The following is a 25387-nucleotide window of genomic DNA, read 5'->3' as shown; positions in this document are numbered from 1 at the left end:
TCAACACCTTCCTGGTGGTCCCAAATGCTTACACTACAACAGCTGCTTCCTATGCTAGCCAAGGACTTCTGGCTGGTCACCCTAGACCTAAAAGAAGCTGATCTGCACATCCCCATAAGGGAATCTTGCAGGAAATATCTGTGTTTCAGGGCAGGCTGTATACACCATCTGTTCTCTGCATTTCCCTTTGGCTTATCTACTGCGCCCAGGGTATTCACAAAGTGCCTGGCTTCAGCCGTTGCATACTGCAGGCACAGAAAAATTCAAATTTAGTCAGGAATTGCTACTTAAGCACCTGTCATTCGTAAAGAGACTTCTAACTTCTCCGGAGTACACCATCAACAAAAATAAATCACATCTGGTGCCCAGCCAAAATATTGTATTCCTGTGAGCAAGCTTGAACACAATGTCCCAGATGGCATGTCTTACTCCAGAAAAGCAGGTTTATTTGACAAACTACTTCAAACTAATGGCCACCAGAACCTAGCTATCTGCAAGAAAAATACTGCATGCCCTAGGGTTCATGGCCTCATGCATTCTACTAATTCCTTATGCAAGACTGCATATGAGGAAACTTCAGTCGTACTTAGTTTCTGGTGCCAACATTCTCGGGATGTGGAAACAATTATTCCTATCACTCCTGGTCTAAGGACGGAGTTCGTATTGATAGGCAGAGGCTTGCAACCACAACAAGGGACTCCCTTTCACTCAACCCCTCGCCACCCAAATCCTGACAACAGACGCATCAGACTATGCATGGGGGACTCGCATGGCAGGCATATGCATTCAAAGCAAATGAAGCCCAGGACAAATGCACCTACATAACAATCAAAAAGAAATGTTAGCTGTACGGAATGCTCTGACAGGCTTCAAATACCTTATCCTTCCAGGACAACTCTTGATAAAGACAGACACCACAGTTATGTGGTACATAAACAAGCAGGGGGGAACTCATTTCTACCCACTCTGCAGGTTAGCCATGGCCCTGTGGAACACAGCCTTGAGCAACCAAGTGCACCTTCAAGCTCAGTTCTTGCCAGGCTAACAAAATTCACTCAAAGACGACTTAAGCAGAAAACTACTGGACCCACACGAGTGGAAACTAAAACCCAACTCATTCAGACTTCTAACCCACAGGTGGGGGACAGCCAGAGGTGGACCTCTTTGCCTCCCCCAAAACCATCAGTTGAGCAAATTTTGCACCAGAAATCCCCACAGCCAAGCATGGAAAGTGGATGCCCTATCCTTTACATGGGAAAACCTCTCTCAATTTATGCCTTTCCCCCTCTGCCCCTCCTCTCAAAAGTACTACTCAAGATCAAACAGGACAATCCTCATTGCACCTGACTGTCACCACCAGCACTAGTACCCACTCCTACGCAGTCTGACAGCCGTGCCACCCTGGCACCTACATCAGACCCCCTCCCTGCTGTCCCAGCTGGAGGGACAGATTTTGCATCCTCAGCTGCAAACCCTGAACCTTGCAGCCTGGATTATTCCCTGAATACACCACCAGCAACCCTCAGCAAGCAAGCTGCTGTATGTCATCCTTGAGGCTAGAAGGCCTAGTACTAGGAAATCCTATTCAGGAAAATGGAAAAGATACTGTTCTTGGAGCCAGTCTCAAGGAAAGGACATAGTCGTGCCCACCTTACCTCAAATCCTAGATTACATAGCAGAGCTGCTCCACAAAGGTCTATCCTTCTCTTCTATTAAGATTCATGCCTCTGCCATCTCGGCTCATTATAATACAGAGCCACCTCTTTTCTCACCCTCTGGTCAAACAGTTCCCGAGAGGAGCTAACAATTTAAGACCCCTGAGGAGAGCTCCCACCCCTGCCTGGGATCTTAACTTTGTAGTAGAGAAGCTCACGCTTCCCCCTTTTGAGCCTGCTGCTACAGCACAGTTAAAATTTCTCTCTTGGAAAACAGCCTTACTTCTAGCCATCACTTCAGCAAGAAGAGTGAGTTACAGGCACTAATGGCTGTGGAACCCTTCATTATTTTCCATGCTGACAGGATTTCCCTCGGGACTAACCTATCTTTTATGCCCAAGGTGGTATCCAGTGTGGCTCTAAACCAATCCATCCATTTACCAACCTTTTTCCCTAATCCTCAGAGTAAAGGGGAAAGGATCCAGCACTCTTTGACATACACAGACAACACAGGTTCTACCTTGACAGGACTTCGCTTTTCAGAAGATCTGACCAGCTGCTAGTCAGCTTTGCTACAGGGACAGAGGCCAAGGCCATTTCAAAGCAAACCATTTCCAAATGGATAGCACACTGCATCCATTTCTTCTACAAACACCATGGAAAACCTACCCCACAGGGGATCAGAACTCATTTCACTAGGGCTACCTCAACAGCATTTCTCAGGGGAGTCCCTACCAGGGACATCCTGAAAGCTGCAACCTGGAGTTCTGTACACACCTTCACCAAGCATTACCACTTGCCTGTCTCTTCTAAATCCAAAGCTGGATTTGCCACAGCAGTCTTACAAGGCCTGCTAGCCAGCCCTACTATTACTTGACTGCCTCCACCCTTCCTCAGCTTTGGGAATCAACCCAAGTGTGATGACTGCAACAGTGAAACACGAAGAACATAGTGCAGATGTTCATCGTTTTTCACTGTTGCAGTCCTAACCAATGGGTTATCCGCCTCCCAGTAACCCTCAATCGGCCAGAATACCAAAGGTAAGTAAAAACGATGTCTGCTGTATTCGGTTGCAAAGGACGTCCGGGTATCCGATACTAAAGGAGGCAGCTGACTTCACTTCCTCAGTCTTCCTTGCCTCGGAGCCCGAAGCAGAAGCATTTTTTGCACGAGTGCCGGTCGGCAGTTTACCTTTTTTGTGTCGTACTACAAAGTTGAAGTCAACTACAGCTAAGTACCCCTTTGGGGATCCTGTTTTCTTGCCTTAATTAATGTCAGAAAAGGTTAATAATTGTCTTACCTGTGGAAAGTAGGTTCCCCATAGAGATTTTCATTCCTATTGTATTATTTGTTTAGGCCCTGACCATGACGTTCCTAATTGTGATCTTTGTGCTTCCTTTAATCTGCATACTATTCATCGTCGGGCTAAGCTTTTAGCTAAGCATTTTGGAGTTTGTCCTAAGTTTGTCAGTGTGGCGTCCACTGGTCTTCAGGCTTCGGATTTCTCCAAGAAGCGTAAAGATAAGGACCGCGACAGGCTTCCAAAGGTCAAGTCCTTGGATGATGTTAGGTTGGTCGTCAGTCATGTGGCAGCCAGTGAGGCGTCTTTGCAGCCCGCAGATTTTCAACCGCAGGCCTCGGTTGAGACCATTTCAGGGGTCCCCAGGCCACCGGCATCCATTTTTCCTTCTGACTTTCCGCCTGTTGCTTCTTCAGCTGGATCTGGAGCCGCGAAGCTGACTCTGGTGCCCGAGACTTCCGTTCTTCGTTTAGATAACAAGCTCTTACCAACAACTTCGGCTTCAACTTTGGCAGTTGCCAGGCCTCCCGAGTCCTTTAGACTTGCAGGTAAATCTTCCAGTCGTAAGCCTGTGAAGAAGCAGACTCCAGTTTCCACTCGTTCCCCTCATTCTCAAATGGTTAAAATGGCTGATGACCTTCTGACTCTTATTAGGTGTTCACAGCCTCCTCCTTCAACAAGAGGTAGGGATGTCTCTCCTGAGGCTTTATCTTATTCAGGTTCTAATACTTCTAGCATTTCTGTTGATGAAGAAGTTTCTCAGGATTTCTCTCCTTTTGAGGATTCAGACTCAGAGGAGTCCATCTCCTCCAGAAGCTTTCTCTTTTGGTGATACTTTAAATACTCGCAGGGAACATTTTAAATGGGAAAGTCAGGATTATCCCCTTTCTAAGAAACGGATTAGGGAGTTTTTGGATTTGCCTCAGCATAAGCCTTTGGCTATTCCACCTGTGTTGGAAGTGGTTGATGTTTTTCTGGAAAATTCCTTGACCCCAAATTCGGTTCCTCCTGCTCCCAGGAAACCTGACAGGTACTATAGAGTCCCTGATTCTCATTTGTTTCTTTTCAGGAATCCGTTGGCTGATCCAGATGTTATTTCTCAAGGCCCTAAAGGAGTTAAGGCCACTGTTACTAAAAATCCTGTTCCTTCTGACAGGGAATCTAGGAACCTAGATAGGTGGGGTAAAAAGGTTTATACCTCTGCCACTTTTGCTATTAGGTCTACCAATTGTCTTTTTCATATGCTGAAGTACCAGCAGCACACCTTGGAAGCTATTAAGTCTAGGATAGCAGGTGTACCTCAGTTGGCGGAGAGTAAGGATATGCAGGATTTGCTGAATTCTGCCAGTCTAGTCAATAAACATTCATTATATTGTGTCTTTGACATTCTTGAAGCCTCCTATAGGGCTACAGCTACTGGCTCTGTTATTATAAGGCATGCTTGGCTCAGGGAGCAGCTCCTACCAGAGCCTGTTAAGGCTCAGCTTTTAGATGCACCTTTGCATAAGGACAGTCTTTTTGGCAGCAAAGCAGAGGAAGTGCTCAAGAAGATGGAAGACAAGGCCAAGTCTATGCAGACAGTTAACGACTTTCTGCAAGTTCAGCCTCCTCGCTTTAGCAGGAATTACCCTTCTAAGAGTTGGACGTTCTCTGATACCAGCAGATAGAGCTGTTCCAGGACTAGAGGTTACAAATCTTCTAGGGGACAGGTGGCTACCCCTCAAAGGTCTAAGCGTTGGCAGGCTTCCTCTTGCAAGGCTTGAAGTTCTAAGCCTGCATCTCAGACTAAACATTCTTAATGACTCTGTCCAAATTCTGCCTGTTCTTGCCTGCCCGGAGAGTCCTTTAGTTGAAGGTTGGCCCTTTTTACAAATGTCTTGGCCACCATCGCTTACGACAAATGGGTACTCAGAACTGTATCCCTAGGGCACAAGTTTTCTTTCCACGCCTTTCCATTACTCAAAGGATTCCCAGACGCTCCTCCAAATCATAAGGCAGAAGTAGAAAAGCAAATTTTGACTCTCACATCTGGGAGCAATAGAATCAGTTCCTGCTCAGCAGGTAGGCCAGAGTTTCTATTCCAGACTTTTCCCATTCCAGACTTTTCCTAGTTCCAAACAAAAGAAGGCACCTGGCGTCCTATCCTAGATCTATTCCTCCTGAAGTCTTTCTTGATAATTTCAAAGTTCAAAATGCTCACTCTGCATGAGTTACTGCCAATGTTGGAAAAGGATTCCTGGCTGGTAATATTGGATCTCAAAGAAGCTTATCTGCACATCCCTTTCAGGGAAAGTTGCAGGCAATACCTTTGTTTCAGGGAGGGCAAGCAACGTCATCAAATCTCTGTGCTGTCCTTTGGCTCATCTACTGCTCCCAGAGTTTTCACAAAGTGCCTGGCTCCAGTCATTGCTTTTTGCAGGCAAAAGAAAATTCAGATTTATCCATACTTGGACGACTGTCTTAATTCAAGCAAATTCTCAGGAACAGCTGTTAAAGGATCTAGAATTTGTAAAGACTCTTCTCTCTTGGGTTACACACTCAACGTGGAAAAAAATCAAAAATGGTGCCTTCCAAAGAGATAACATTCCTGGGATTGAGTCGGAACACAGCCACCCAGATGATATATCTCACCCAGGAGAAGCAGACAACTCTTTCAGTTTACTTCAAGGACTTGGCAAGCCTGTCCCAGTTCCCTTCAAGGAAATACCTGCAAGCTCTGGGATTCATGGCCTCTTGCATTCTCATGATTCCATATGGAAAACTGAGGAAATTGCAATGGTACCTTAAGAACACTTGGTGTCAACACACACACGACCTGAATGTGATAATTTCTCTGCTTCCATGTCGGCGGACAGAGTTTCTATGGTGGGCAGTAACCTGTCTACAGAACAAAGGCATGCCTTTTTGCCCACCCCTGGCCACTCAAGTTCTAACACAGACATATCAGACTACGTCTGGGAAGCTCACCTGAATGTCAGATGCATACAGGGAAGTTGGAATGCCCAGCAGATGCACCTGCACATAAACTTAAAGCAGTTGATAGCAGTTCAGCAGGCCTTACTAGCTTTCAAGCATCTTCTTTCTCCAGGGACCCTTTTTGTCAGGACAGACAACACCACAGTCCATGTGGTACATCAACAAGCAGGGAGGGGACTCATTCTTACCTCCTGTGCAGACAGAGCACGAGTCTTTGGACCATAGCAACATCCCTGGGCCTGCATATCCTAGCTCAGTTTCTTCCAGGAAGGCTCACTGTTTTGGCAGACCGGTTGAGCAGACAGACCCTGGATCCTCACGAGTGGCAGCTGAACAGAGCAGTTTTTTACATCATTCAACGTTCGGGCACTCCAAGTGGATCTCTCTTCCTCTCCAGACAACCATCTTCTGCCTCTTTTTTGCACCAGACAGCATCACAGCAGGGCCTGCAGAGTGGATGCTCTGTCCTTCCCTTGGACGCTGCTATCAGTTTATGCCATCCCTCCTCTTCCCAGAGTATTATTGAAGATCAGGGGCGAACGACCAAGGACTATTCTTGTAGCTCTGGACTGGCCCAGGCAGCATTGGTATCCACTGCTTCGCAGTCTCTCCCAATTTCCTCCATGCATCTTCACCTGAAGCTAGATCTTTTGGTTCAGGAAGGGGGAAACATTCTACATCCTTCTTCAGTCTCTCCATTTGGCAGCATGGGTCATTGTATGACTCCATCCCATCCTCATCTACAGTCTCTCCATTTGCCAGTGTGGCTCATTGTACAACTCCATTCCGTCCTCATCTTCAGTCTCTCCATTTGGCAGCTTGGCATTGTATGACTCCATCCTTTTCTTACTTTTCCCAGCAGGTGGTTGACGTGCTGAGGGAGGCCAGGAGGCCTAGCACTAGGAAGTCCTACGCTGGCAAATGGGAAAGATTCTCTCTGGATGCAGGCTAGAGGGAAATCTTCTTCTCAGCCTACCCTTCCTCTGATCCTGGAATACCTGGCTGATTTGCTTCAAGGTGGTCTTTCTTTTTCCTCTATCAAGATCCATGCTTCAGCCATTTCTGCTCATTGTTCTTTTGAACAACCCATTTTCTCTCATTTTCTCTCATCCTCTGATGAAAATGTTTCTCAGAGGTGTTTGCAACTTAAAACCTCCCAGAAGGGCACCTACTCCAGCCTGGGATCTTAATTTTGTTGTAAAGAAACTCACTCTTCCTCCTTTTGAGCCAGCTGCCACTGCAAATTTAAAGTTTCTCTTGTGGAAGACTGCCTTCCTCTTGGCTGTAGCTTCAGCAAGGAGGGTTTTGGAGCTGCATTCTTTGATGGCTGTGGAGCCTTTTCTTATTTTCCATGCAGGTAGGGTCTGAGAACCCAACCCCTCCTTTATGCCTAAGGTGGTTTCTAGCCTGACTCTTAATCAGTCCATACACCTTCCTACCTTCTTTCCTAATCCTCTAAATAGAGGTGAAAGGATCCTACATTCTCTTGATGTGCATAGACAACGCAGGTTTTACCTGGACAGGACTAAAGACCTTCGGAAATCAGCACAGCTATTGGTCAGCTTTGCCCCTGGAGTCCAGGGCAAGGCTATTTCTAAGCAAACCATTTCTAAATGGATTGCTCATTGTATTACTTTTTGTTGTTCCTTTCATGGCAAAGTTCCTCCTCATGGGGTTAGGACCCACTCAACTAGAGTAGCTTCCACTTCTGCAGCCTTTTTAAGGGGTGTCCCTACTAAAGACATTTTGGAGGCTTCCACATGGTCTTCTGTTCACACTTTCACAAAGCATTATAATTTTCCTTTGTTTTGTAAAGCCAGGGCAGGGTTTGCCACTGCTGTTCTGCAGGGCATTATCTCCAACCTTTGATGCCGTTGGTTCCTCCTCCCTTTTCTCTGGACTTTGGTAATCAACCCTTTGGTTAAGACTGCAACAGTGAAACAAGAACATAGTACAGTTGTATAAACTTGCCATAAATGTAGATGTTCGAGCGTGTTCACTGTTGCAGTCCTGCTTTCCCTCCTTCCCCCTTTTCTCTTTTCCTAAGGTACAGGCTAATTTTGGTTTAAGCCTTGTTTTCTGGGGGCTTCTGACAGTTATGGCAAGAAAGACTGAGGAAGTGACGTCAGCTGCCTCCTTTTGTATCGGGTGCCCTGACGTCCGTTACAAACTACGACAGCTGACGTCATTTTTACTTAGCTTTGGTATTCTAGCCGATCAAGGGCTACCGGGAGCCTGATAACCCACTGGTTAGGACTGCAACAGAGAATACACTCTAACATCTACATTTATGGTAATTGTACAAACTGTACTTTGTGTACACTTACCATAAATGTAGATGTTTGAGTGTATTCACTGTTGCAGTCCTGGTTACCCTCCCTCCAGCCCCCTGACTCCTCTATGCTTTCTACCTGTCCTCTTTTGGGCCATATCTTATGGCTGTGGTATTTACTTTTTACTGGAGATGTTCCACACCATGTAATTGCTTTCTATTTTGGGGGCTCCTGACATCTGGGCAAGAAAAACTGATGTAATGGCGTTGGCTGCATGTTTTATACCCCTGGCGACATGGAAGAGGCGACAGCATCCGACGCAGAAGTCCCAAGTCTCTGGTATTTGGGCTGACTGAGGGCTACCTGTAGGCAGATAACCCAAGTGTGATGATTGCAACAGTGAATACACTCCAAGTCAGACTGTCAACCAGTCACGAGTGGAGTTGCACAGGGTTTGGTCCTGGGTCCTCTCCTGTTTGATATCTACTCCTCTGAAGTTCAGGTCAACACGAAGGGACTCTGGCTGACAAAGTTCGCAATGATTGCAAGTTGGGAGCCATAATTAACTCCCCAAGAGTTGTTGATATCCTACAGAAAGGCCTCAGTGAGACCAATGACTGGTGTCAGAACCATGGCCTTAAGCTCAATGCCAAAAAATGGCATCATCCCCTTTGTGAAAAACCCGGTTCCCATGAATTACCACATCGATGGTAGTCCACTGAACAAAGAAGGCATCATAAGAGATCTGGGAACACGGGTTGACACCAACCTCTCGTTTGACCACCACATTGCCATTGTGGTCAGAAAGTCATCCTGTGTGGCACATCTCATTGCGAAGGGTTTTGCATCCAGGAAGAAAGAGGTCATTTTCTCCCTCTGCTCTTTCCTCATTAGGCCAGTTGAGTACAATGCCCCATTTGGCATTTACCTCACTAGACACCTACAACAACTAGAGAGGCTGCAAAAATACCTCACAAAGAGGATCTTAGGCCTTAAACACTTGTCCTATATGGACAGACTCAAAAAAAATCTAACTATTCCCTGTCTCATATCGCCTACTTACAAAGCCATGTCTGACCTAGCATTTTTAGAAATGTTTCATCTAAAGAACCCCATTATCACAATCAACAGAACAAGCTGGAAGGATAGGTTCATAACCGAGAGACTGGCCCATACTATGGAATAGATTTCCCATACATGTCAAGCAAAACACTCACTGGCCCTCTTCAAGAGAAATCTTGGTGAGTGGATGGGAAATAGAAAATTTACCCAGAGGATCACTCCAGTGGCTCTACTTGACAGAGGCACTAGAAACTAAGGTCGGGTGGCACGATGCCAGGGTAATCCTATGGGCTAGGCTTGTAAAGGCTCCAGGGCCGTTAGCCTAGTACACACCTGTGAACCTACGAGTACAGAAAACAGGTCATCTAGAGACTGTCAGTTTACGTTGTTCAGGACAATCAGAATGATGTACAGCAACTTGATTTGTTTATCAGAACTGTTAATGGCGACTATTCAAATATTGTGAACATCTAATAAAACCTTATTAAATGAACTACAGTGTTTGGAGAATTCATGCTGAACAGTGCACAAGAATTGGTTCATAAGGGCAAGACTGACACCTATTGAAGCACGAGCTTGGGTAATTAAGACTTTCGTTTCTCAGTCTCATGGCATACAGTGTTTCCAGCTAACTACGGTAACATATCTTCATATCAAGTCTTACAACCCCCCTCAGTGGACCTGCTCACACATCACAAGGGGACTCAGATACACCCACAGTGGCAATCCCTGCACCTCACCCTGTGGCTGATAGGATTCTGATCCCCTTCAGACACGTGCACAACGAGGACATGCTCAGTGGTCCTGCAGGAGGCCAAGAAACCCAACACAAGAAAATCCTATCTCTCGAAGTGGAAAAGGTTTTCTATTTGCTGTCACAAAAGACAGTTTGGACCCACTGGAAAGCAATATTCCTCTCATCCTGTCTTACATGTATGAACTAATGCAGATAGGGCCGTCATACTCATCTCTGAAAGCACACTTGTCTGCTATCTCTGCCTACCTCCCTCTGGATCTACCCCATGCGTCCATACTCCCCACTAAACTGTTCATCAAAGGTGTACTACACTTGAGACCACCCAGAAAACAAGTCTCCTCCTCCCTGGGACCTTAACTATGTATTAGACAAACTGAATCTAGCCCCCTTTGAGCCAACAGACAAAGCTCCCATAAAATTTTGCATGTGGAAAACTGTTTTATTGGTAGCTCTGAACTTAGCCAGAAGGGTCTCAGAGTTGCAAGCTCTTATGGCTACACCACCATTTTTAGTCTTCCACCTGGACAGGGTGACTCTGACCTATCCTTGAACCGGGCCATCCACCTGCCTACATTCTTCCCCAACCTGCAGGGGGATAGTGAGAGAGTACTTCATTCCCTAGACATCCACAGACTACTTTGGTTTTATCTACATAAAACCAAACCTTTTAGGAAATCAGACCAACTGTTTGTCTCCTTCCACCCCAGGGCCCTGGGGAAAGCTGTGAGCAAACGGACCATTTCGGCCTGGATCTCCAGGACCATTTCTTTCTGCTTACCTATACCATGAAGAGACCTTGCAGGGCAATGTCAAAGCCCACTCCACCAGAGCAGTGGCCTCTTCTGGAGCCTTTTTTAAGGGACTTGACACTAACTCCATATTTTAGGCAGCTACTTGGTCCTCAGTGCACACCTTCACCAAACACTACAAACTAGACCATATATCCAGAGCCAGGGCTGGGTTTGCCATGGCTTTCCTACACGGATTCCTGGAAACTTCATCTAGGCCACCTCCCAATCCTCTGTGAGCTTTGGAACTCGCCCACAAGTAGAATACTGCAACACTGGAATAGAATACAGGAAAGTTGTGTAAAATCTTACCATAACCATAGATGTCCTTCCCTTCCATGTTGCAGTATTATTTCCCTCCCTCCTTCCGCTCTTGTCAGACTGCTCTTGCTATCCTGGCTGACATTGGACAGGCTATGCCCTTATATGACTGGCAGCAAGTGGGACTTTTTATGTTCCGAGGGCTAGTGCGTTCAGACGTCACTTTTTGGTCCACATACCTGCTGCCACGTCAGATGTCCGACACCTCGAGGGACTGAAAATCTTTGGAAACCTGGCCAGACAAACTGGAGAGGAAGAAGAGAAAAACCCACATGTAGAATACTGCAACATGGAAGAGAAAGACATCTGTGGTCATTGTAAGATTTTGCAGAACTTTTGTGTATCTTCATTCTAGCAGAACAGGAATAGATCCTCAAAAAGCATCTCCAGTTCTCCATGTCCCTACTTCAGGGACTAGGTTTCACTCTAAACCTCCCCAAATCATTCCTGTCCCCAGAACAAGACAAAGGTCTTCCTAGGGTGCCGGATCCGGACAGACCTAATGAAGGTATTTTTACCCCAAGAAAGTTATCTCCATGACAAATCATTTCCAGGACTTTCTCTACACAGACCAGCTCTCAGCAAGACCAATGTTCTTCATGTTTCACTGTTGCAGTCATCACACTTGGGTTATCTGCCTGCAGGTAGCCCTCAGTCGGCCCGAATACCAGAGTCTTGGGATTTCTGCATTGGATGCTGTCACCTCTTCCATGACGTCAGGTCATCAGGGGTATAAACATGCAGCCGACGCCATTACATCAGTCTTTCTTGCTGAGAAGGAGCCCGAAGCAGAAGCAGTTCACAAGTGCTGGTCGGCCGCTACCTGAAATTTTCATTTTTCGAGTTTCAGACCTGAAGTCTTCTAAAGCTAAGTAACCCCGTTGGGAATTCTTTTTTCTGCTCTAACCATTGTCAGAAAAAAAATTGTCTTGCCTGTAGAAAGCAAATGCCTCACAGAGCTTTTCATTCTTACTGCATCACCTGTTTAGGCCTAGACCACAACCTCCCTAGCTGTCAGTTTTGTGCCTTGTTTAACACCTGAACCATTCGTCGTCGGGCTATTTTTGTAGCTAAATTCTTTCGCTTTTGTTCTCCATATTACGAAATAGCTTCATTAAGCCATTTGACTACCAATCTTCTGAAAAAGTACAAAGACAGGGACAGACCACATCGGTCAAAAACTGCCGCCGACTCTTCCGTTAAGCTTGTCGCCAGTTCGCCGGTACTCAGTGAGGTGCCTTCGCAACCCCTGATACCCACTTATACAGATTCGCAGGCCTCTGCTGAGACCCATTCGGAGTCCGGTATGCTGCAAGATGCTTCTTAGACTATGGAACCTGTGGATGTCTCTACCTTGGATGGGTCCGGAGCCGCTGTGCAGGCACCAGCTTTTGAGGGTGTATTCCGACCTACCGATATTCATATTAAACCGACAACTTCATTTCCTACTAAAACTACTGAGTTTCTCAGGCCCAGAGTTCGCACTACACCTAGAAAACTGACATCCAAAGCAGATGCTTATCCTCCCATGCCACAAAAACAAATGCTTAGAATGACTGAAGACCTTATTACTCTAATTACGGGAAGCCAGCCTTACCCTGACAAAAGACAAATAATTGAGTTTCCTTCTGATTCTACAGACCAGAAGTCTATTGACTCTGGCCCTTCTGATTACCAGGACATACCCTTATGTACCTATGATGATTCAGATGCAGAGGAATCTATTCCCTCTGCCTCCCCTCCAGAGGATTTCTCTTTTGGTGAAACCTTGCATACCTTAAGAGAGCATTTCTGCTGGGAGTGCCAGGACTATCCTCAGTCCAAAAAGAGACTCAGGGAATTTTTAGATTTGCCTCAGCACAGGCTTCTAGCTATACCCACTGTCCTGGACATTGTAGACCATCTTCTTGGAGTCCAGTCGTATTCCTGCCACCTTACCACCAGCTCTTAGAAAACCTGACCGGTACTACGGAGACCTGATTCTCATAAATTTCTCTTTAAGAATACTACTGCGGATCCAGAGACCATTTCCCAGGGACCTAAAGGCGTTAAGACTACTACAGCCTAAAACCCTACTCCTTCAGACAGGGATTTTAGAGCTTTAGACAGATATGGGGTAAGAAGGTATGTACCTCTGCAACTCTTGCTGTCAGGGCTTTGAATTGCCAGTTTCACTTGTTGAAGTACCAGCAACATATTATGGAACTAATTAAACAAAAAATGGTGTTGCTTCCAGATTGTTCAGAAAATAAAGATGTAGAAGAGTTAAAGCATTCTACAAGCATACTTTGGAATGTGGGTTTAATGTCTTAGAAGCATTTTGCAGGGCTTCTGTCACTGGGTCTGTACTGAGAAGGCATGCTTGGCTAAAAGAAGTCTGACCATGTCAAAGCAAAATTACTAGATGCTCCATTAAATCAGGAGTGTGCGTTTGGCACAAAAGTAGTAGTAGTTCTTAAAAAGATGGAATTAAAAGTTAAATCTATGCAAACAGTCAACGATTTCTTACAGGTGCAGTCACCTAGATTCAGTAGGCATTGGCCTTCAAAAAAACTGGTTCTTTCCAGTCCCTCTCAGTCCTCCTCAGTCAAAACCCAGGGGAAACAGACCACCAAGACTACAGTCTCAGGGTATGCAGAGATCTAAACAATGTAGTGTTTCCACGTCAAAATCAGGGAGTGGTTAAGCCACCCCCTTATGGAAAAAGTTCCCAGCCATGCCCAAGTACTTGCGCCCATAGGAGGAAAACTCGTCCTTCATGCAAAAAACAGGATATCCATTACTCAGGACCGATGGGTTCTAAACATTGTATCCCAGGGATACAGATTCTACTTCCACTCACTGCCAACACCAAGCGGGTTGCCAGACCTTCCTCCAAACCAGTGGGCAGAGGCTAAAGCAAGTACTTTCCCTCCTTCATATCAGTGCTATTCAACCTGTTCCAGTAGAACAAAGGGGACAGGGTTTCTACTCAAGACTGTTCCTGGTGCCCAGAAAAGAGAGCTCTTGGCACCCTACCCTGGATCTATCAGTTCTCAACACCTTTCTGGTGGTCCCCAAATTCAAAATGCTTACACTGCAACAGCTTCTTCCTATGCTAGCCAAGGATGCCTGATTAGTCACCCTAGACTTAGAAGCTTTTCTGCACATCCCCATAAGGGTGTCTTGCAGGAAATATCTACGTTTTAGGATAGGCTGTATGAGCTATCAGTTTTCTGCACTTCCCTTTGGCTTATCTACTGCATCCAGAGTATTCACAAAATGCTTGGCTCCAGCCATTGCATACTGCAGACAGAGAAATTTTCAAATCTACCCATACTTGGACGATTTAGGCGGACAGTCAGGAATTGCTACTTTAGCACCTGGCATTTGTAAAAATACTTCTAACTTCACTGGGATACACCATCAACGAAAAGAAATTACAGCTGGTACCCAGCCAACAAATTGTATTCCTGGGAGCAAGCTTGAACACAACTTCCCAGATGGCATTCCTCACTCCAGAAAAATGGCCAACAAAACCCAGCTGTCTGCAAGGAAAATACTGCAAGTCCTAGAGTTCATGGCCTCATGCATTCTGCTAATTCCATATGCAAGACTGCATATGAGGAAAAGTCAGTGGTACTTAAAAAGTCTTGGGTGTCAACTTTCTCAAGACCTGAAAACAGTGATTCCTATCATACCTTGTCTAAGGGCAGAGTTCCTTTGGTGGGCAGAAGCATGCAACCACAACAAGGGACTTGTTTCACTCAACCCGTCGCCGCCCAAACCCTGACAACAGATGCATCAGACTATGCATGGGGGGCTCACATGGCAGGCAAATGCATTCATGGCAAATGGAGCCCAAAACAAATTCCCCTGCATGTCAATCAAGAAAAGATGCTAGCTGTACAGAATGCTCTGACAGTCTTCAAATTCCTTATCCTTAAAGGACAGCTCCTGTTAGACAACACCACAGTTATGTGGTATATAAACAAGCAGGGTGGGACTCATTCTTACGCTCTCTGCAGGTTAGCCATGGCTCTGTGGAACACAGCCTTGAGCATCCAAGTGCACCTACAAGTCCTATTCCTGTCTGCCAAACAACATTCAATGGCAGACGACTTGAGCAGAAATCTACTGGACCCTCATGAGTGGAAACTGGAGCCCAACTCATTCAAACGTCTAACCCAGAGGTGGGGAACTCCGGAGGTGGACCTTTTTGCCTCTCCCAAAACCACCAATTGAACAAATTTTGCACCAGGAACCCTTACAGCAGAGCCTGGAAGGTGCATGCCCTATTCTTTACATGGGAAAACCTCTCAATTTATGCCTTTCCTCGTCTGCCTCTCCTCTCAAAAGTACTACTCAAGATCAAACAGAACAGACCAAGGGCAATTCTTATTGCACCAGACTGTCCATGTCAGTACTGGTACCCACTCCTATGTAGTCTGACAGCAGTGCCACCCTGGCACCTACATCAGACACCTTCCCTGCTATCTCCGCAGGAGGGACAGATTTTGCATCCACAGCTGCAAACCCTAAACCTTGCAGCCTGGCTTATCCCATGAATACACCACCAGCAACCCTCGGCAAACAGGTGCTGTACGTCATCGTTGAAGCCAGAAGGCCTAGTACTAGGAAATCCTATGCTGAAAAGTGGAAAATATATTGTTCTTGGAGTCGGTCTCAAGGAAAGGGCACAGCTGTGCCCAAAGTGCCTCAAATCCTTAATTACCAAGCAGAGCTGCTCCACAGAGGCCTATCCTTCTCATCCATTAAGATTCATGCCTCTGCCATTTCAGCTTACTATAATACTGAGCCTCCTCTCTTTTCTCTCCCTCTCATCAAGCAGTTCCTAAGAGGAGCTAACAATTTAAGGCCCCCTAGGAGAGCTCCCACCCCGGCCTGGGACTTTAACTTTGTACTGGAAAAGCTCACACTTTTGAACCTGCTGCTTCAGCAGAGTTTAAATTCCTCTCTTGGAAAACCGCCTTACTTCTAGCTATTACTTCAGCAAGAAAAGTGTCTGCGTCACAGGCACTAATGGCGATGGAGCCCTTCATTATTATCCATGCTGACAGGGTTTCCCTCAGGACTAACCCTTCCTTTATGCCAATCCATCCATTTGCCAACCTTTTTCCCTAATCCTCAGAATAGAGGGGAAAGGATCCTGCACTCCTTGGACGTGCACATACAGCTCAGGTTCTACCTTGACAGGACTAAGCCTTTCACAAAATCTGACCAGCTAATAGTCAGCTTTGCTGCAAAGGGAGAGGGCAAGGCCATTTTGAAGCAAACCATTTCCAAACGGATAGCACACTGCATCCATTTCTGCTACAAGCACCATGGAAAACTTACCCCTCTGGGGATCAGAACTCATTCCACTCGAGCTAATTCAACCTCTGCAGCATTTCTCAGGGGGGGGGGGTCCCACCAGGGACATCCTGGAAGCTGCAACCTGGAGTTCTGCACACACCTTCACCAAGCATTAACACTTGCCTATTTTTTCCTAAATCCAGAGTTGGATTTGCTACAGCAGTCTTACAAGGCCTGCTAGCCAACCCCAACACTTCTTGACTGCGTCCACCCTTCCTCAGCTTTGGGAATCAACCCAAGTGTGATGACTGCAACAGTGAAACACGAAGAACATAGTACAGTTGTGTACACTTACCATAAATGTAGATGTTGGTGTAGTCACTGTTGCAGTCCTGGTTTCCCTCCCTCCAGCCCCTTGGCTTTCTCTCTCCTCTTTCCTATCCTCTTTATGGCCATCCTTTATGACAGGGTTATTTACTTTTTACTGGCTATATTCCACACCATGTGATTGCTTCCTATTTTGGGGCTCCTGACATCTAGGGCCAAAAAACTGATGTTATGGCATTGGCTGCATGTTTTATACCCCTGACGTCATGGAAGAGGCGACAGCATCCGACTCAGAAATCCCAAGACTCTGGTATTTGGGCCGACTGAGGGCTACCTGCAGGAAGATAACCCAAGTGTAATGACTGCAACAGTGAATACACTCTTAACATCTACATTTATGGTAAATGTACACAACTGTACCTTCTTGCTTCTCCGGGGCCTTATGACAGCCACCATCCCCATCCCTAACTAGGATGCACATGAGGAAAATTCATTGGTACTTAAAGAATGTTTAGTCCCAGCACAGCCATCCTTTAGACTCTCAAGTACCCTTCCTTCCTTGTCTACAGACAGAATTAAGGTGATGGATGCAACAAATTCAAAGGAATACAGGCCTTCCTCTGCACATACCCACACCAGCTCAACACATGCACACAGATGCTTCAGATCTGGGCTTGAGGGCTACTATGAAGGGATTCAAGGTACAAACATCTTGGCAGACATCCCTTCTTAAAAAGCATATCACTGTCAGGGAAATTACAGCGGTTCTGTTAGCCCTGAAGGCTTTTCTCCCTATCCTTCAGCCAAGCCCACTGCTAATCTTCAAACGCCACTGCCATGTGGTACATCAACAGATAGTGGGGAACCAGGTCCTACCTCCTGTGTAGGCTGGCAGTGCAAATTTGGGAAATAGCCTCACAGAACAATGTATCCCTACAGGCAACATACATCCCTTCCCAGGACGACCAGCAGACAGATGTCCTAAGCAGGTCATTCTCCCTACCTCACGAGTTTGTTACACAGGGAAATTTTCCTAGACATTGTCCACCGTTGGGGTGCCCTTCATGTAGATCTGTTTGCCTTCCCCCCTGAACAAACAACTGACAAGGTTCTGTACCAAACACCACTCTCCACTAGCTTGGAGACTGGACACCTTCACCATCTCATGCAAGGGATGGTTTCTGTATGCCTTTCCACCCTTCCCTCTCATTCAGAAAGTCCTCCTGAAGGTCCAGGAGAGACGTGCCAAATATCTTGCTGGTGACTCCCTACTGGCCAAGGCAACATTGGTTCCCCCTTCTACAGTCACTTGCCAAGGGCAGTCACCCCAAGTTACCTCATTAGGTGGACCTGCTCACACAATAGAAGGGAACTGTCATCCATCCACACCTAGAGATGCTGAACTTAACTCTCTGGGTGATAAACCTCTAGTAGCCTTCAGACGCTGCTACTCAGCATACGTACCATCAGTCCTGCAAGAGGCCAGGAAACCTAATACAAGGAGATCCTACATTTCTAAATAGCAGAGATTCTCCATATGGTGTCTCCAAAGACATAAGAACCCCCTTCATGCAGCTATCCCTTTAGTCTTGGCTTGTGTGTGAGTTTAATTAAAGCAGACCTTTCATGCTCTTCTGTGAAAGTACACCTCTGCTATCTCGGCCTGCCTACGCCTGGAACCTCCTTTACTCTCCAGGTTGGATGTAAAACTGTTTTTAAAAGGGGTCTTACACTAAGACTTCCCAGAAAGCCTACTCCACCACCCTGGACCTGAACTGTATCCTGGAAAAACTTGCACTGCCTCCATTTGAACCAGCCACTTCGGCATCACTGCAGATGTGTGCGCATGGAAAACAGTCTTGCTGGTAGCCCTCACTTCTGCAAGAAGGGTGTTGGAGCTTCAGGCACTCATGGCATGCCCCTCTTACACTGTCTTCCATAAAGACAGGGTGACATGCCCAAAGTGGTCAGTGAACTTTCACTAAACCAATCCATTCACTTACCAACCTTATCTCACTGTTGACTAATACAAATGTTTTTACCGTGTGAATTTATTTTTTGTATCCCATGTTATACATTGCTATCATAAGTGTGATTGTATGTGACTTTTATTCCTGTATTTTATCTCACTTGTTTCTAAAAATATTTGTTGGGTAGGATTGTATGCAACTTCTTATCTCTGCACTCTATTTCACTGATTGTTGATATATGTGCTTTGTACTATCTTTGTAATTTCACTGTGGAGCTTTTCTCCCCAAGCCTCCGCTGTAAATGGACCTATGTCCAGTCGGACCATCCCGGTTAAATGTAAAATATAAAAATATTCTCCTCTCTCCAGAATGACAGAGAATACTTCACTCCCTGGACGTTCACAGGCAATTAAGATTTTATCTGGACAAAACCAAGGGCATCAGAAAATCAAACCAACTCTGTTTTCTTCCACCCCAGAGCCCTGGGCAAGGCAGTCGCCAAACAGACCATTTCCTATTGCATCAGAAATACCATTTCTTTCTGCTATGAAAAGGCCCTGAATCAGAGGATCAGTGCCCATTCCAGTAGAGCAGTAGTTCTTTCAAAGACTTGGACACAGCTACCATCTTTGAAGCAGACACCTGGTCCACTGTGCGTACCTTCACCAAACATTATAAACTGGGCCATATCTCCAGAGCAGGTTTTGCTGGGGCAGTCCTGCAAGGATTTCTGGAATCCACTGCCTCTTCCTCCACCCTTCCTCCTTTTTGAGCTGTGCTTCTCTCCCATAGTATGAATACTGCAGCATGAGAATAGAAGGACGTAGATTAGTTGTGTAAAATCTTACCATAACCGTAGATGCTCTTATCTTTCATGTTGTTAAATAGTTGCAGGACTAAGACACTCCATTGAGCCCTTACCAGCACTTGGTCCATTCTGGGTCAGTCTGTGGCATTTTACCTATCTGAACGACATCTTTTGACATCTCTTAGGCTACTGTCCTACTGGGCAGTTAATTCTGAGGTCTGTGCATGCAGACATCACATTTAAGGCCGTACATGTGACATCCCACAGACCTACAGCAACCAGGCTGAAACCTTTTGTATATGAGCCAATGTTGAGGTCGCTTGAGGCAGAGAATCCCACAGTGTGAATACTGCAACATGGAAGAGAAAGGACATCTATGATGAGATTTTACACAACTATTCTTTCTACATGTATTGGTTTTTGCCCATAGTGAGTACTGTAAAGTTTGCAGAGCTAATAAGTCTTAAGGCTAAGTTGCTCAGTGCTTTGAAGTTTGTATGGTTATTAGATTTTTACGTAGAACCACCATTAGTTAGTTGTTTAAGCACAGACACCCACAAATTGTTTTTGACAGTTGTAGCTCTCAGGAATTTATCTGTGCCACTCACTGCTACCTTCATTGCCTTACAAAATCAAAATTCGGGCTTGACCAAAAAAAAAAAACTGAAAATATTTCTTAGAAGGTGACTGAGCTTTACATCAAACACATGGCAGGCAGAAGGAAATGCATCAGAAATGTGTGCCTTAGGTCCTCCACCACATCCTTGAAGTTCACCTATCTAGTCCCTCCTCTTTTTGGCCATCAACTCATTGAGGATAAGTAAGTCTGACGCAGTATTGTACAGCAGGACACTAAGGCATGACAGTTCTGCAGTGAGGCTTCTCTGATTTCTACTTTTTGGTATATCATTTGAATGTGTTTAATAACTGTTTGTTTAAATCTTATACTGGATCAGCATCTGTTCATGTTGGCTGCTGACCCTAACCCCTGATTATCTTGCCTCAGACTTCTAATCCTAAGGAATATTTATGGCTAAATAGATCTGTCAATGTAGAAAATCTAAATCTCCTTTTTAGAGATGACCTTTCTCTGAAGGAACGTACTCATGCTAGCCTTAAAGTATGCAGCTTTGGTGACAAGTAAGGTCTTTATGCCCTCTTAGCTGTACCAAGTATGGATGAGAGACTTGGCTAGGCAGTTTTTCTAAGATGTGGATATAACAGCAGGCCCGGTATCAAATTTAATAGTCTTAGCTGCAGCACATGAGTTCTCTTATTGGTGCCCACAAACTGACTTCAGTGTGCACACCTCTTCAGTGGACCACTTCCTATTTGAGTTTTTCATCTCCCAGCCTCCTCCTAGTGGTGTTGAGTGCAAAGTTCAGATTAAACATTTTAGTAGATTTTCTTTCCAAGCCTTCTGAATCCTTTTAGAGAAGTTTGTGGTTGGAAAGAAGTCATGGTGAGCTTGTAAATTCCCCCAGCGTGATGGAATTTACTTGTATTAAACACTTGTCTGTCCTGAAGAATAATGTTGAATATGTAACTGGTACAGATGGATGAGTTGTGGATTTCTTGGTCACTCCAACACAGCATAAATAAAATCAACTATCAGGAGAGACTTTAAAATGTAGACTGTGCCCAGAAATCCTTGATTTCACAAACAAGGGTTTTCTGGATCAAATTAAAATAGTCATAGCCGATTAGAGATCAGAATGTTCTTGACCTTGTCCTCATAGATGTGGCAGCTATATGTGCTGTCCCCCAAGTATACCCTTCCCCAGTAAGTCTGATCACATGTTGGTAACCTTATCTTTCAAAATCCTTAAATCAGGCAAGATAAATGTTCAGTATTCAACTACTTCAAACATGCATACTTCCTATAGTTCTATGATGAACTCTCAGTTCAAATACAGATACACCCACCAAAATTTAGACATTGCTAGTAGATATATAAATAAATTCTTTGCTCACCAAGAAACTGTATAAACCTGTCCATTCCTACCAGAACCAAACAAAAAGGGAAAGGAAAGAGCAAGCCGACCAGGTGGTCCACATCCATAAATATAATGTGATAGAAAAATTCATTAGAATGTTTAGCAAAACTAAATGCCCACAAATCAGAGTTAGTATCAAAAGGTTATCCAAGGTTCTGTAAAACCATCAGGAAAATGAAGGCTTCCTGTGACTTTAAGCTTGCATTGGCACGTAAGCATATTTGTTTGCCAATTCTCCTTTACTTGCATCAGAATGTTAAGAAATAGCACCCAACAATGTTCTAAACCAGTTCAGAGTGGCATTATGTACCCTGATGATGTGGTTATCACAAACTGGTAATCAAATTTGCTGCTTGCTTCACCCCAGAGACATCTGTACCAAACCCATGTAAACCTAATAGGGCCTAAAATCCATCTAGCATCACAAAAGAACTATTGCTGAAAGTACTTTAAAAAAATCCTCAGTGGGACCTGATAACATAACCGGCTGCCTAGTAAACAAAATTAAACATGCGCTGGTGGACCCACTCGTCCACTTGGTTTGTTGCTGAGATTTGCACACAGCATTTGTGATGCCTCCTCACAAGGGTGGCTGCACCGCTGTCCCTGAGAGTTAGACCCATCAGCCTGACCTGTCTTGTGTGCAAGGTCGTAACAGACTGATAAGCTACAGTGAGGAAAAAGGTCTTACAGGACTTCTACTCAAGCAGTTCAGCTGTATGGCAGACCCTATCTAATGAATCTGGTAATTTTGAGTGGATTGCAAGCCTTGGGCAGTGGGACATACTGTTGGCACGTAGTACAGTATCACAAAGCAAGATGTGGTCTAACTCCATCCCTGTGTATTAAGATGAATAGCTAATTGTCTGAGGGACAGATCCCACACTTGAATTTGACAGGTGCAGCTACAGAGGCCATGAAAGAAACTATTGGAGGTAGCACTGGGTTTCATGCTAGGAGCTTTGCTATTTGGTATATACTTCTCTGATCTCCAAATCAAAAACAGGAACTCTGGCTAATGTAGTTTGCTAGCTATTAGCAATTATAATTTAGGTTTTATGCTTGAGTTTCTTTCTGATAAGCAGGATGCTACAGAATGAACTTGCATGTGTTAGTAGCGGGTGTACTGCTAATGGGCTAAAACTAAATGGTAAAAACTGCAATATTATTGCATTTGGCAAACATGCCCTCCACCTAAGTAATTGTATAGAAAAATGCCCCACTTCAAAACATAGATGCTGCGAGCTTGGAACGTGGGTAGATGACTCTTTCCTTTGATAGTCATATCGCAGCAGTGGTAAGGAAGTCCTATAGGACACAGCTGCTCAGAGCGGGTATTTTATGTCCTGTAGATCCAAAAAAGTCTTAACCCCTCTATTCTGCACTAATCAGACCCATCATAAAATACAGTGACCCATTCAGGATACCTTAGTAAACATGTCAAGTAGACTCCCAAAAAAAGATCATGGAACTAAAAGACCTGAACTGTCAAGAGAGGCTGGGGGCCTTGTTCTTGTATGCAGTGCCCAACAGACTCCTCTAAGAGGCGATCTGTGCCTTGCAAATCATTAGGGTTACAGATGTCCAACACTTATTTCTCTGCTAATCAAACATTCTTGTTAACAGTAAACTCCGAGATTTGAGTCTGCTTCAGCAAATTAACAAGTCATGGTGGGGTTACAGATTTTTCACACAACCACCCCACTTTCCCCTGGGAAAAACCTTACTGTCCACATCAGGCAGTGAGATGCCCTGTCTTAAAAACGAATTGTACAATTGGATAGGTATTCATAAAGGTATGACTATTTTGCTTCATGAAAAAAGAAGTAAGATCTAAGAGTGATTGCTGGCGAGGTGTACTGCCTTGTGCATTCTGTGATTTGTCAGTGATGAATTGTATGAAACGTCTTGACAGCAGATTCCCAGTAGAGACTCGACAGCAGATTCCCAGTAGAGACTCGACAGCAGATTCCCAGTAGAGACTCGACAGCAGATTCCCAGTAGAGACTCGACAGCAGATTCCCAGTAGAGACTCGACAGCAGATTCCCAGTAGAGACTCGACAGCAGATTCCCAGTAGAGACTCGACAGCAGATTCCCAGTAGAGACTCGACAGCAGATTCCCAGTAGAGACTCGACAGCAGATTCCCAGTAGAGTCTCGACAGCAGATTCCCAGTAGAGTCTCGGCAGCAGATTCCCGACAACAGATTCCCAGTAGAGTCTCGACAGCAGATTCCCAGTAGTCTCTCGACAGCTGAATCACCCCACAAGGCAAGTTGAGGTTTTAGTTTTCCCAGTAAATGTTTGTCACTTTTATCCAATGCAAGTTGAAGTGACCTCTGCATGTGATTATCCATCCCAGGCAAAGGAATCTATTACAGGTTATAGGTTCATAGGTTGGTACTAGGCTATCGGCCCTAGGGCTTATACAAGCCTAGCCATAACAATTCCCTGGCTATTTCTTCCCACAGTATTTAATTCCCTGGACCCATGTCTAGTAGAGCGACTGACGTGATCTCCGGGGCAAATTTCCTATCTCCCATCCAGTCATCAAGGTTCCTTTTGAAGAAGGCCAAAGAGGTGCTCTGCTTGACATGTATGTGCAGTTTATTCCAGAGTCTGGGGAGTCTCTGGGTCAGGAGCCTATCTCTCCAGCATGTTTTGTTCATTGTGATGACAAGGTTTAGATCCCTGGAGTGTGCGTCTCTGAGGGATTGGGATTTCTTTAAGTGCAGCATGTCCACCAGCTCTGGGTTTGACATGGCCTTGTATGTTAAGCAGAGATCGCCCCTGAGTAGACGATATGCAGCAGAGTCCTTGCCATTGTGTTCCTTTAGCTGCTTCTCTTGTATACCTTTTTTTTTAAATATTTGGGGTCCCAAGCATTGGACAGGGTGATGTACATAATAATTGCTACAGGTGTGTGTGTGTGTGTGTGAGAATATATATGTATGATATGTTTTGAGATGCAGCCAGAGGTGTGACTTGGGCTCTGTCATGATGTATTCTCCACATGTATATTCTGTGGTGCTCTTAAGTTACAAATTTGTGTTGTAGGGTAGGTTTGTTATAAGAGAGCACTCTTTGTTAATCCCATTCTTTTTGTTGCTTGGCTTGGAGGGCTGCTTATGGCATCATTAGGCTATGTGCATTTTTCATTTATTTTAACTGACGAAATGTGGCAATAGTATTTCTTTCCTTGAAATAAGTAAATGGCTTGCAGAATTACCATTCAAAGGAGCATCTGACCTGACCACTTATTTTGCAGGCTTTCTGTTATTTCCTTCCTGTGGTCTAGGCAAGAAGTATGATGCATTTCAAAAATCATTAGTGGGATAATGAGGAGCAGAAAGCCTGTACATTTTAAATAGTAAAGTGGATGCGATTGGTATGGTGGAAGCAGTAGTGAGCCAGTAATTGGCAGTAGGAATAGGTAATTTATTTTTCAAGTTACTGCATGCAGGGGTGCCGATGTTTTGAGTAGTGTGGCTTTCTGCTTTGCAGGATTCCACTGTGGCTGATTATCAGCTGTGTGCTTGTGTGAACTGAAGCTGAAAAGCATTATAGTGGCCTTGCTACAGTGAGACATCTGGGATGTGAGACATCTGGGATGTACATAGTAAAGTGGCTGTAATGGCTGTGCATGGCACAGAAGCTGTTTGTGGATGAACATCACTGACCCTGCTGTGGTTTGCTTAGTATTCTAGATGTTCTTTGTGTTTCACTGTTGCAGTCATCACATTTGGGTTATCTGCCTGCAGGTAGCCCTTAGCCGTCCTGAATACTAGAGTCTTAGGATTTCTGCGTCGAATGCTGTCGCTTCTTCCATGACGTCAGGGTGTCAGGGGTGTAAAACAT

General features: G+C 45.0%; 1 protein-coding gene across 1 annotated transcript in view; it reads left to right on the top strand.

The window, feature by feature from the left end:
- The window catches only part of PRRC2C (proline rich coiled-coil 2C), a 2776386-nt gene that overhangs the window by 1950775 nt on the left and 800224 nt on the right, over positions 1-25387 (top strand). The window contains exon 21 of the mRNA XM_044086759.1: positions 23898-23917. Within this exon, the coding sequence (XP_043942694.1) occupies positions 23898-23917 (20 nt within the window). The remainder of the gene's footprint in view (positions 1-23897; positions 23918-25387) is intronic.

This window comes from Protopterus annectens, chromosome 10.part0 (assembly GCF_019279795.1).
Source record: "Protopterus annectens isolate FY-2018-M chromosome 10.part0, PAN1.0, whole genome shotgun sequence".
NCBI classification, from domain to species: Eukaryota; Metazoa; Chordata; order Ceratodontiformes; family Protopteridae; genus Protopterus; species Protopterus annectens.
The sequence above is the reverse complement of the archived record's forward strand: the minus strand, read 5'-3'. Positions and strand labels throughout refer to the sequence as shown.